The 13,316-nt window shown below is 41.4% G+C and overlaps 1 protein-coding gene across 1 annotated transcript; it reads left to right on the top strand.

Annotated features, from left to right (window-relative positions):
- The first annotated feature begins 325 nt into the window (after nt 1-325).
- On the top strand, nt 326-13,110 carry LOC105011112 (SH2B adapter protein 2). Its single transcript, XM_010870923.5, has 9 exons — nt 326-656; nt 5,529-6,040; nt 6,203-6,304; nt 7,205-7,296; nt 7,982-8,067; nt 8,143-8,271; nt 9,074-9,270; nt 9,714-9,885; nt 12,613-13,110. The coding sequence occupies exons 2-9, from the start codon at nt 5,546-5,548 to the stop codon at nt 12,933-12,935; spliced, it is 1,596 nt and encodes a 531-aa protein (XP_010869225.2). The 5' UTR covers nt 326-656; nt 5,529-5,545; the 3' UTR covers nt 12,936-13,110.
- The last annotated feature ends 206 nt before the right edge of the window (nt 13,111-13,316 follow it).

Below are 13,316 nucleotides of genomic sequence, written 5' to 3'. Positions count from 1 at the left end.
CCTCGCATAGATAAAAACAACTAATGGGATAGTTGCCATCCCTTGCTAAGCATTGTAATCAGAAGTTTATTGCCCACTAAAAGTCTACACTGTTTCTTAGATGGATCTCTGAGGTCATTAGAGCAATCTAATCCTTTGGGGAGCACAGAATACACAAGGCCATGCTCAACCTTGAACAAGTGCCCCAAGCTTATGGAAGTCACTGAAATGTTGGCCAGAAAGTGGCACTGACCCTTGGAAAAGGGAGCATCTTTCTCTAGAAGAGGCCAGCAGTCTTACACAATGCAAAAAGTTGATTATTACTCTACATGTGCATGACTAGTCTAGTCTAACAAGGTTATAAGGGAATTCGAATACTACGGATTCTGAAATAATGTGTAGGTTTTTATGGATGTACGAAGTTAACTGCATGGTTCTCTCTACCCCGCATGCATCCACAGTGACACCGCGTCTCCTTTAAATTAGGCGGCAGATCAGACTACCCACGCTGTACTGCGTGCGGGTTGTCTGTTCAATTTTGATGGAGCGACGGCGAAGTAGGCTTCTGTAGAAATTAGAATATATTTTTCTACTAAAAAACAATTTTATAACATATCTTAATGGGAAAATAAGAGGAGAAAGGCAAACAATGCTGTGAGAATACTGCCAATTACCAGGTAAGAGTTCGTATTAAGTACGTATTAATTCTAATGTACCTTCTCGGTCGACAATAGGCTTGACTTAATCGATTAACATGTGACAGTTATTTTTCGTTAGACTTCATATGCGTTGGTTTTATTCAGAAGATTGCGATTGAAATGCAATCGATGTGTGAATGACTTTGGAAGATCTAGTTTCTTCCAGAAAACAACTCGCTCGAAGCGTCTTTTGAGGCATTATATTGCGAATAACTCCAGGTTTATTGTGGTAAATGTTTTACAGAAAAATCTAAGTAATCTGAAAGTCCCCAAATGTGCATCCATCTACGGCGTCAAATAGCCTAAATCTTTCGTTGTCATTATTTGTTAAAGCTAGGCGTAAATCTTCATAATCAATACATGGTCTAAATGCTTCACAAATTATTTAAACAAAAAAATTGTCATAACCCCTTAACCATATTTATGAATGAATATTGAAGGTCTATAGGCTCTTTAGGGGTTTGTGAAGGCTTTATTATACCTCAAAATGTTGTTCATTTTTAGACTGTTGTCTCTGAAGTTTAAACCGTAATTAATGCAGAATATGATGTATGTAAATAGCACCGCCTATAAACCATATACCTATTGCTTCTTAAATAGTCTATCTACATTTATGGTACATGTTGTGTGGTTATGTTCTGAGTTCAGAATAGCTGGTTCCACACCCACTTCAGAGGTTTCACTTTGCTCGTTTTGCAGTCTTAGATTAAATCTATGAATGAACTAAATTCCCCACCTTCCCTTTGTCTTCCAGTACTTTCTTTGGGACAAAAACTGAGTCATAATGATAAGAGGGATAGTTAAGCCATCACATCCCATATCTCTGCTTTTATATTATTCATGAGAACTTCATCTACCAGTCAATACATGTCTGGTATGCTTTGCCATTGGTGTTGTTGAAAGCCATGTCATCATGATCTGAGTGGAATGTTTTTGCCATTCAGGTCATTTGTTTCCCTATGGTACCTTTGGGAGTTGGATTCATGTTCTGGGATTTGAATCATATTCTGCAATTGTATTCACATTCAGCATCATTTTTATTTTGGTTGTGCCTCAAAGCCACATAGGCTGCCCTCTGATATGGTCATCTAGTTCTGGTGTTTGTTCTAGTGATGCAGGTACCTAAACATGTTTTGTACTTTGCCTAATGGAATTAGGCGTTTGTGCATGTTTGGTTATTGTCACTCATTTAAATGTGAATCCACATTGTGTGCATGCGTGCGTGTGTTTGGCCAGCTGCTTTTTCTGTGTGTGTGGGTGGACTGGTGTCAGAGGTCTGAGCCACGTTCATTTACTTCCTGTCTCGGCATAACATTGTGAAGAGAGGGGACTCTAGTCAGGAGCGATCATGTTTCTCCTCACAACACGCACATACAAACTGTGCCGTAGTAACGAAAATCATCCGCTCTATGAGATCCAATTTAGTCTCTTTCCCCAACCAGAACTGCATGAGAAATCATGGACTGCCATTTGAATTGCCCTTGAAGAAACTAGAAAATGTAATTTGACTCACAGTGGTGTCATTGAATTAATTAATGTCACAGAGAATATATCTGAAATGGCACAATGATGGTAGAAATGTGCAGGCAACCCAAGGGCAGATGATGCTGAAGTGGCCTTGTCCCATAGAGCTTGTCCATGCTCCATAATGCTGATGAGCGCTCTGGATTTCTCAACACTAACCAGTTAAGTTAAAAAGGCACATGCTGAATGTTCCTGAGCGCCTCTATTAAGAACCAGTATATCCTTTCTCTCAGTTGCCGCAACTCCCGTTAAATGTTGAGTAATGGGAATGTTGTATTAGTTGAGCTGTGCTAACCTGTGTTTTTTCCTATTTCATGCATGCACAAGGTGTATTACGGGCATATGGGAGTTGGAATAGCCTTGTGTAAAGGCTGAACAATGATGTTACGGTTAGGATACCTGCCACCACTTCATATCTGGGTGGATATTATAGACCCAGTATATAACCTTGAGATTTGATTCTGCATGAGAAGGCAAATTTGATTCGTTTGAATAAAACATTTATTTTTGGCCAGAAGTCCTATTAATACATTTTCTCCATCCAGTAACATGCACTGAACCCAGGTCAAAGAGAGAGTCTGGTATGTTCATCATGGTATCCAGGGCATTGCAGCCAATGGTTGCTGGGATATTTGAACTTTGTCGTTTGGGGCGGGAATAACAACACCTGGTAAAATAATCCGCTGTGTTGCTCAAAGATGTGAGACAGTGACATGTTGTGTTTTTGGAATTAACCACAATTTATGTGTTCCACTGTATGTGTTAGGTCTTTGCTAGGTCACAATTCCAATTAACCAGCAAAACATTGTAGGATTGTCACTCATTTAGTTCGGACCTGGCAGTTGACCTTCTCATGTTAAGCTTCTCAGTGCTATCCTTCTATAGTATAAACTGTAAATACTAATCGGTTCATACTGTATCTGGCTAGTCAGTCACTCTCTCTTCCTCTTTGTTCTGTATAGAAAATACAGTCCTCCTAAATCCTTACATGAAAATCTTGAACATTCTGAGGAATGTGGCAAAGCTTGAATTGGGTTGAAAAACAGATGGGATGTTTTTAAGTGATCATCAAAGAAAATAGTGTATGAAAGCATTTTGAGTCCTGGATTTCACTTATCTAATCACATAAAGTACTTTAGCAATTTAACATGGCCTTTGATGAGGTGTCAATTCATGTGCCTCTTGTGGAATATTCCATTTCACTGTGTGATCTTCCAATAATTAATCTTTGAACAATTGAAGTCAGGTAAATCAGGTAACTAAATACTGAAGTAGTGGTCCAGCCAGTGGCTTCCCATCCACAACACAAACACATTTCCACTTCCTGGAAGGTACACTATTCATACGTAATTCAAACAGGAATCAGCATAGATGCAGATCAAACTCAACTCATAATGATGGAAGCTTGTTGTGACAATCTAACACAAACACAATTGTTTTCAGGAATTTTCAGTTCATAAAAAGATTCACCCGCCGAGTTGTGTGTTGAGGGAATGAACCCAATAGAAAAAAAAAATAGAATATTATGGGGCACATTATTTCCTACATTTAAAATCATCAATTTAAATTACAACAAATTTCACCAGCCATTGCCCTTGTGTAGCAAGAGAATCTCCAGACTCATCATAAAGGAGTGAGTTTGCCTCGACGAACACCCAGTGAATAACTGTGTCTTCTGCAAGGATGACAATAAAACTGCATACACAAATGAATCCGGTGGGGGCTGTCATTTTGTGCAGGGATGGCAGTAACTGTGGGGGGTTGTACTTTCCTATAGTTTCCTCTGGACTGCAGTGACATGCCGCCCATCCATAGCATTTGTCACCAAAAAAATTATAATCTCGTCAGGACTGGTGGAAACAATTAGAAGAGAATTAGGTTTAAATCTCCCATGGTTCCATTAGTACAATACTGACGTTGATTCACTGTGAGGTGGGCAGCTGCCCAGGCTGATTATCTAGCCCCTCTGATAACATTAATTAGACCCCATCTATGGATTGTCTTTAACATAGAGATCTGTCGAACCCTCCTGCTGAACCCTCATTTCAAATGATGGCTTTTCTCTGCCAGGTGATAACCACCTGTCATTTATGCAGTCGAGGAGAAACCTCAGGAAGAATTTTCTGAGCCCATTCACATTTTGGCAGCTTATCTGCTAAGCTGCAGACAAGAGAGCACAGCATGCTTACGTTTACAGCTGTGTTTCCAAAACTAGGGGCTGCGACTCGAACGAGGAGTTGTGAGCTGTCAAGTGATATGCAAGTCACCTCCTGTAGCAGCAAAATGCAGCCGCATTAAACTGAACATTTTATTGTTTTGTTGCTAAAAAAAATCTATTCTGCCTGTTTAAGGATGTGAGCTACATAATGTTATGACACCATTACTGATGGATATAACTATCAAGAACAAATCTGGGTTTCCTTCAGAACCCCTTAAAACAAGTGGACAGGAGTAGGCAATACATTTCCCTGGGGGAAAAAACAACATATAGTAATCTAGACAACTTAATATGCAATAATTGTTTGGTTGGGTCCCTATATATATATATTTTTTTTAATCTAAAATTGGGTCACAGGCCAAGAATGTTTGGGAACCCTGACATTTAGTCGATGGTGACGCAAAATGGCAAAGGGGTAATTCTCTTCCTGGAGAAAGGCTGTTAGCAAATGTTGGTATAAGGTCAGGGTTAAGGAGGAGTCTGGTTCTTGCCTCCCTCCTTGGGCCCTCTATCCTCTTGCATGTATTTTTTTTGTTTTGTTCAAAGCTTCATTCAACTTTGAAGCTGCCTATTTCCCTCCCTGGCCCCCATTGGTTAGGGCAGTGATGTGTGGGTCTTACTATTCAATGCAGGAACCAGATAAAGTGTATTTGCAATCTGTTTCTTCCAAAATGTGTTTTATTTAACAAAAGCCTATGCTTTGAGAGTGAAACCCTGTATGAAGTATATTAATGAGTGTCGTGGTATGATCTCCAAAATGAGATGAGTCATGGAGTTCATGTTTTCATTTAAAACCGGGATTTTAGAAGATGCTGTCCTATCAAGTAGGAGGTGATGTAAAATGGAGGTCTCTCTAACTAATAGCACACCAGACTATCTTCTATGAAATAATGAGGGTACCCTCATACAGGACAGTTCAGTCCCTCATCTCTTCTGACGGCTCTATCTACAGATCTATCCACCCTGCAGAAATAAACCCCAAATCCCCCTGTCATTGTGCTGCCTCTGTGTGAGTGAGGGGGGGCTGTTATATCTCTCCGGAGTGAGGGGGGGGGGCTGTTTCACCTCCCTGCTACCTACATTATCCTCTGATCTACTGGATCCTCCAGCCTTTTCCAGGTCTCTGATGGAGGGCAGTCCAGAGAAGCAGAAGCCCAGCCCACGACGCCAACACAAACCCGCTCTGACTCTGGGCCAGTCCCGTAGCACGGAAGAATTGTCAGAGAGCCCCCCCAGGAACACCTTCCGCAAGGGCTTCTCTCTGCGCAGCGTCAGCCTGTGTATGGTGGACGGGGTTCGGGACATGCTCCAGAGGAGCCGAGGGGCCTCCCCAGAACCCTGCTGCAGACTTAACAAAGAGGCAGGGGGGCGTTGGAGCCCCCGTCTGCTGCACCTGCCCCGGGGGTCCCGTTCTGCCAGTGTCAAGGCCCCTCCAGCTGAGGTGCAGAGGGAGGGGGCCCTGCGCTACATGGTGGCAGACGACTCCCACAGTATTGGCAGCAGCCCTCAGTGGCAGAAGTGTCGTCTGCTGCTCAAGAGGACAGGAGGAGGAGGAGGAGGAGGAGGGTTCACCCCCGAGGGGGAGGGGGGCTTCCTGCTGGAGTTCTATGTACCTCCCAAGGTGGGTCTCCTGGTACCTTAATGTGGTTTATACGGACCCGGTTGGTTTGTTTTCTGATAAGGATGTCAATGCAATATAGGATTACATTGTATGGTGTCAGCAATACAAGAGCCACTGAAAACGAGACGTTGTTTGGTATGTCCTCTGTCCGCCCTGGCCCAGTCGTCCAAGCCCAAAGTGAGTGTTCCTCTGACGGCCATCGTGGAGGTGCGGACGACCATGCCCCTGGAGATGCCAGACCAGGACAACACCTTTGTCCTCAAGGTCAGCTTTACTTTGTAGAATCAGGAGATTTTCCTTATTGGAAGCGGATGTAACATTCAAGGGTGGATGAAAGCTGTGTATGCCGCAGATTTGAATAATGAACTAAACGGTGAATGACCGGTTGAGTGCAGCGTCTGTTATTATTTAAACCTTACTCAGGGTGCACTCGTCAAACAAGTCTTTTGTTGTAGACAAAGTCAGTGCATTGAGTGGTGAATATTCAGAGATCTGTGTAGTTAATTAGATCAGTAATATTTCTGTTGATTGGTTGCCAGAGACAGAAATGCTCAGGTGATGTTAGCCAGTGATTCTCAGGGGGTGGGTTTAATTTGGGTCATGGAGATTTTTAATGACTGCAGTCATGTATAATGGGTGTCTGAATAAAACATTAAAATAAGATGTCTATATTAGATCATTTTTTAATCTGGAAAATAAATTATTCCGTCACAGTATTTTCAATATTGAGCTATGTTCTATTTAGTATTCTGGTTAAACAAGTGCGCTTGCATATATTCTTCTTCATGTCTATGAGTGGTATGGAACTATTGACTATGAAAAAAATATGACAATGTTTTCCCAATGTCTAATAAAATTGCTACATTGGGTCACAGCACCAATTGGGAACCAATGATGTAAACCACAGACCATATTGGGTCAATGTAGCTTATGTCAACAAGCAGTCCTTTAATGTGGTATACATCAATATAAGTTCCACTACATCTTCTGTATATAGTCTTATATTCTGTATATAGACTTATATACAATGTGCTTGCAATATATACATTGACACCTACATCTGTCAATGGTTGACCTTTATACATGTCTGATACTGTGTACAGACTTGGAATAGTGGATTTGGAATGTGTACATATTGTTCTTCACCCAGTACTTGTGTTGCAGGTGGAGAATGGAGGAGAATACATTCTGGAGACGTTAGACTCACTACAGAAACACTCGTGGGTGGCTGACATTCAGGGTTGCATAAACCCAGGGTAAAGAAAGATATCACTTCCGTAGTGTAGTGATGCAGATTGGTTTAGTTAAATTAGATAACCTCTAACTTCTTTCTGTTCGTACACATGAGCCCCATAGACTATTTATATACTGTATAATGATTTACACCATGTGGTATGCACTGTAAATTATTTATACAACATAGATGTGTTGTATATTGAAGATGATTTATACACCTCAGAGGGTTTATTTGCTGTAGGCGATTTTAAGCGGCAATACCGAAACCTGACCCATGTCCTCAGATTTAATGACTGAATTGTCCGTATGAACATAAGAAGGTTATTTCACTCGCAAAACTCCCTTGGGGAAAAAGCCTGGATGAGGCAAAGCAAAGTCTGTTTAGAATCTCCCAGATGATAAGTGAAGTTCATGTTGCTATGGCCTACACCCTCGCTTCTACTGTACAGTACATTGCTGTAGACTTGTCAAGCTAGAATTACCCACAATCCACCAGGATCACTGCAGTTGCCATGGCAACACTTTTGTGGGAAAGTAAAGCTAAGGGAGTTGTGGCAAGTCCATTGAATGTATTTCAACTAGTTTGCTTTCATCGTATGTTTAATTTAATGCCGTCCAGTGTCAGTCACATCCCAGTCTGCAAATCAGCTGAGAAACCAATTTCTACGGTGGAAATTGAGCAATGTTATGTTTTCCGTGTGACAGGGACAGTGGAGATGACATTGAGTTGGTGTCTTGTCCCCATGGCCAGTTTCCCTCCGTGTCCACCTGTAGCTGTGAGCTCTCATCTAGTGAGTACTTGTCCACTTCACTTGGTACAGAAATGCCGTCTCAGCCTCTAAGGGCTAACATTCTCTTTATCACAGACGTACACTGCAGCCCCCGGCACCCTGCTGCCCCCCCCTGTCGGACTCTGCTGGCCTCCTCTTTGCACCCCAACCACATCCCCCTGGAACGCTTCCTCCAGTCTTTGGAGAACAACAGATCTGGAGCAGGTAGTGAGCAGCTTTCTTTGTGTGTGGCGATTTGCCTTTTTGCTGAGACCGTACAGGGACAAAGAGTTGCCTGCTGGATGATGCAGGGTTGCAGTCAAAGCAGAATGTATTTCTATAAAAGCAGTTCCTTAGTATTTGTAGGACGCAAAATATGAATTGAAAGTAGTAGAATTTTATAAAAAAATCGAATTCAGGAAATTCAACTGAGATGTAAAATATGATATATATCATTTCATTTCACAAATCTGTTATCCAAAACATTAAACATAATTTGAAATACTAGTTTAATTAAACCTCAAATACGTTACACATTTTTTCTCTGTCCTAAGATGTAAATTGATGTAAGTTGCATACTGGAGTGCTTGATTTAGTGTATTTTTATATCATTTTAATAGACAAGCCACAGCATAATCTTAAAATATTTCCAGACCATTGAAAATGCAGTGAAAATCTTTCAAACTTCTGATGCATACTGTTGTAACCGTACATTGCCCCACGCTGCTCTGTTGGTAGAGGGTTTGATTCCCACAGATTAGGATTGTCAAAATGACATGATGTCAAAATTGCTTTGGTGTTCTGAACAAAATATAAGCCATTACACACCCCACTCAGAGTAATTCATAACTTATGTCAGAAAAGACTCCAACCACAGTGGCCTAAAGGTCTAATCCACTGCGTCCAGTTCAGATGTACCGCTTCAGCGTGTTCAAATCCCGCCCACACATCTTTCAGCAACAACTCTGTTCTGAAGTTACCGGAAGAATTCACCCCAATCCTGTTATTTTCTGCTTCTTGTCTGTAGGTGAAAGAATGCCCCACCCTGAGACGGACACGTCCCTGATATGCTATCCATGGTTCCACAGCACACTGTCGCGAGTACGTGCTGCTAAGCTGGTGTTGGTGGGCGGAGCTCAGAGCCACGGGCTCTTCGTGGTTCGCCAGAGTGAGACTCGGCCGGGAGAATACGTGCTCACCTTCAACTTCCAGGGCAAAGCCAAGGTATGTTCTGTCCGATGCTAAGCCTTCAACATCTGAAACGAGGCTCTTTATCTGGGCAGCTGTCCGTTCAATCTGGATCTCCCTTTGTGTCAGCAGGGAAAAATCTGCCCGTCCTCAAGATATGTGCTAGCAAGCTTAGCTTTATGTGAGTTTGTTATAGCCCAACACGTGTCAACCATATGCTTCCGCTGCTGAGAAAAGAAGCCCCTTGTTGAATCTCTTATCTAGCTAGTTCATCAGTGGACACATGGGCAGAATTCTAGGTTTATTGATGCCACGATCTATTTGTAAAAAATACATACTTAATTTCAAAGAAAATTCTAGTAGCCCAAGAGGCAACCCAAGATTGCTGTTTGCCCACTAACCAGCGTAGCATTATTCAATGGAGATGGTGTGGTAGGAAGACCTGACAGCATGTGATACTTATATCTTCATGTGAACAGCATCTGCGTCTGTCTGTGGACTCAATGGGCCAGTGCCACGTACAGCACCTTTGGTTCCAGAGCGTGGGGGACATGCTGCAGCACTTCCACAGCCACCCCATTCCCCTGGAGTCCCGTGGGGCCGCAGACGTCACTCTGCGCTGCTACGTTCAGACGCAGCACAGCCGCCAAGGTGACGGTTCAGACTTTGCTTAATGAAAACACGCTTGTGCATGCATATGGTTGGAGTCTATTAGGAGCAGGTGATACCTTTTGATCAGTGTTAGATTCATTCAGTTTGGGTTTTTATCAGGATACTTAAATATTGACATCAACCCTAATTAAGAATTAATTGGTCAGTGTCCTTCAACTTTACACATTGGCGTGAGGTGTATAATTTTTTTTGTCCTGTTTTGTCAAATTATGTTGGATTGCTGGAAAGCAATCTAAACATTGTTAGCTGATAAGGAATTGAGTGATACTCAGTGTCTAAAAAACGCTAATGCCTGAGGCATTTTAAATTTTGCCTGTTATATTTTATTTCTTAAATACAGCAGATTGATTGTGGAACCATGGTCCAGTGTTAACACTCCTGCCTCCATGCACAAATGCAGCTCCATGCTGAAGACCAGGGTTCAATACCTGTTTCTACTCTTTAGCTATGTGTTTCCCTGTCAATTCAAGCCTTGTAAAAAGAAAAGTTGAGATCATGACTGATTTAGGTTTGTACCCACTGTCAGTTTCATCAAACCAATTTTGTTACAGCAGTACAAAGAAACAAAATGCTTGAATGCGCTGATATTGCTGTAAACGCTGATATTGCTGTAAACGATCTCACTAGCTGGTGCTTGGTTCTTCCCATCTCTTTCTGTGTACCCTTATGTGGATTCTTGCTGCTGGCTTTGTTTACTGTTTGAATGAACATTGTAATTATATGAAGTCATCAATGCAAAATAGGCTATTTTGATGTACAGTGGATATAAAAAGTATATACACCTCTGTTGGAATGCCAGGTTCTTGTTATGTAAAAGAATGAGACAAAGTATTTTCCTGACATTTTCTTAGTTGCATCTCAGAGCAAAGCCTTCGTCTGCAGAGAGCTTCCAAAGCATCAGAAGGATCTCATTGTTGAAAGATATCAGTCAGGAGAAGGGTACAAAAGAATTTCCAAAGCATTAGATATACCATGAAACACAGTGAAGACAGTCATCATCAAGTGGAGAAAATATGGCACAAGAGACATTACCAAGAACTGGATGTCCCTTCAAAATTGATGAAAAGACAAGAAATAAAAAACTGGTTAGGGAGGCTTCCAAGAGGCCTAAAGCAACATTAAAGGAACTGCAGGAATTTCTGGCAAGTACTGGCTGTGACAACAATCTCCCGTACATGTGACAACAATCTCCCGTATTCTTCATACGAATGGGTTATGGGATAGGGTGGCAAGACTGAAGCCTTTTCTTACAATGAAAAACATCCAAGCCCGGCTAAAGTTTGAAAAAACATAATGTCTCCCAAAAGCATGTGGGAAAATGTGTTATGGTCTGATGAAACCAATGTTGAACATTTTGGCCATAATCCCAAAAGGTATGTTTGGCGCAAAAACCACACTGCATATCACCCAAAGAACACCATACCCACAGTGAAGCAAGGTGGTGGCCGCATCATGTTTTGGGGCTTTATTTTTTTATTTTCCCCCCTCAAAGATTGCAGTTTGTTTTTCAATTGAATTGTTCACATTGTAGGTCACATTAAAGGTGGAAAAAGTTCTGACATTATTTATCTTTGTCTCATTCTTTTACATAAAAAAAAACTGGCATTTTCACAGGGGTGTGTATACTTTTTATATCCACTGTATGTAACATATGAAGGCAGATCAGATTGTAGCACACATCTGTTCTGCATCCTGCAACACTATACAAGGAGCCACCCATTCAGTGACAAAATATTAAGTCTCTGTGAAATGTGCAGTCTCATACACACATGGGTAACTACTGTTTTAATGTAAATCTAATATCATTATGATTGTTTTGGTTACTTAAATATAATCCTGGGTTAGATTATGGGTTCCTGAATTGCCTACCCATATCTAACCGCTCCTTCAACTGGGTCTGATTATTCACTCAAGCTTTAACATCACTGAGGATGAAAGAGTGTTACCCATTGGTTTTTAAAACACTAGACCCACTGGACTAGGGAAGCATGAGGATTTGAGGATCACTCAGGCTGTCTTTGGGGGCAGGGGTTTTGTAACATAAGGGAGAGTAGACAGTGACATAGGGGCTTTATGTTGTCCTAATCCTTTTTTCTCTGGTCTGTCCTCTGTGGGATTTCTTATACACTGTTCTCTCTTCTCTCTCTACTGCTCCAATTGTGTCTACTCGTCTCACTGCACTGTGTGTAATGACTCGTATTGCCAGCTTTTCTCATGCTGAATCATTTAATCTCTCCTGTTTGGATTTCAACTTAAATCCCCTCAGAAAACCCTCCCTACTGATTCGTGAAACCAGTCCTCTTTTTAAATGTACTTTTGTACCATTACATTCTTAAGAATTTAATATAGAATCATATCTTAGACTGTAACCACAATTCCAATGATTCTTACTCTGAATTTTAGCTTCTGGGCCTATTACATTTACATTTAAATAATGTAGCAGACACTGTTATCCAGACTTCATTTAAAGTTATTGCATCACAAAACCCATTAATAATAAGTAGACTTTACTCAGTTAAGTAACTATTAGCAAAGTCAATAGATTGATTGAATCTATACATTGAGTCATTTAGCAGATTGAGCGGTCTATACTTTTTTGTACAGGTTCCGTGTAAGAATTGAACCCACAACCCTGGTGTTGCAAGTTTTACTCACTTGGTTCCAAGCTAAATGTCTCTCTTGTATCTCTTGGGTTTCTGTTTGCAGAGCTCCGAGTGCCTCGGATGTCCACCCCTACCAGAGAGCCTGGCTGTCGGAACGGCCTTCACCAACCGACACACTTCTTTCCTGGACTTTTACAGTCAATTGGCACATCTGCGGACTCAACCCCACCCCCAAGCTCCCCCGCTCTGGGCCGTGTCCCCCCTCCCTTCCCCAGACTGGATGGCCGTGATGATGGTGGCTTACCGAGTCGCAGTGGCAGCACAGAGCACCTACTGCCGCCCTCTGGTGGCTCTGCTGAGGAGCAGCAGGAAAGCGAGGGTACACAAAGAACACGGGCCGTGGAGAACCAGTACTCCGTGTACTGAGGAACCATAACAGAATCTGACAGCATCACAATCTTGGAGCGTCACAGTCTTATATTGTTTTTTTTGTGTAAAAATTGGAAATGCTCCCATGCTAAGGATTTTGCAGATGGTGGAAAATTCTCCTGTAGTGTTATCCTGTTTCCTTGATAATATGTTGTTCATTCTCATAAAATTCACATTTCACTAAAACATTCAGAGGTGTCATTTGTCCAAAAAAATTCCTCCTGGATCACTGAGATCATGAACTGTACTTATCTAATTGCTGAGTGTGTGCGTGTGTGTGTGTATATATATATATATATATATATATATATATATATATATATATATATATATATATATATATATATATATATATATATATATATATATATATATATA

Source organism: Esox lucius, chromosome 7, assembly GCF_011004845.1.
Source record: "Esox lucius isolate fEsoLuc1 chromosome 7, fEsoLuc1.pri, whole genome shotgun sequence".
Lineage (NCBI taxonomy): Eukaryota > Metazoa > Chordata > Actinopteri > Esociformes > Esocidae > Esox > Esox lucius.
Note: the sequence above shows the minus strand (reverse complement) of the source record. Positions and strands in the feature narration are given on the sequence as shown.

Bases quoted from the DNA above. Each gene is read 5' to 3' on its own strand.
- LOC105011112 (XM_010870923.5), top strand. From the start codon at position 5,546: ATGGAGGGCAGTCCAGAGAAGCAGAAGCCCAGCCCACGACGCCAACAC. The intron at 7,297-7,981 runs GTAAAGAAAGAT...TCCGTGTGACAG, and splicing joins CAGGGTTGCATAAACCCAGG to GGACAGTGGAGATGACATTG. The intron at 9,271-9,713 runs GTATGTTCTGTC...TCATGTGAACAG, and splicing joins ACTTCCAGGGCAAAGCCAAG to CATCTGCGTCTGTCTGTGGA.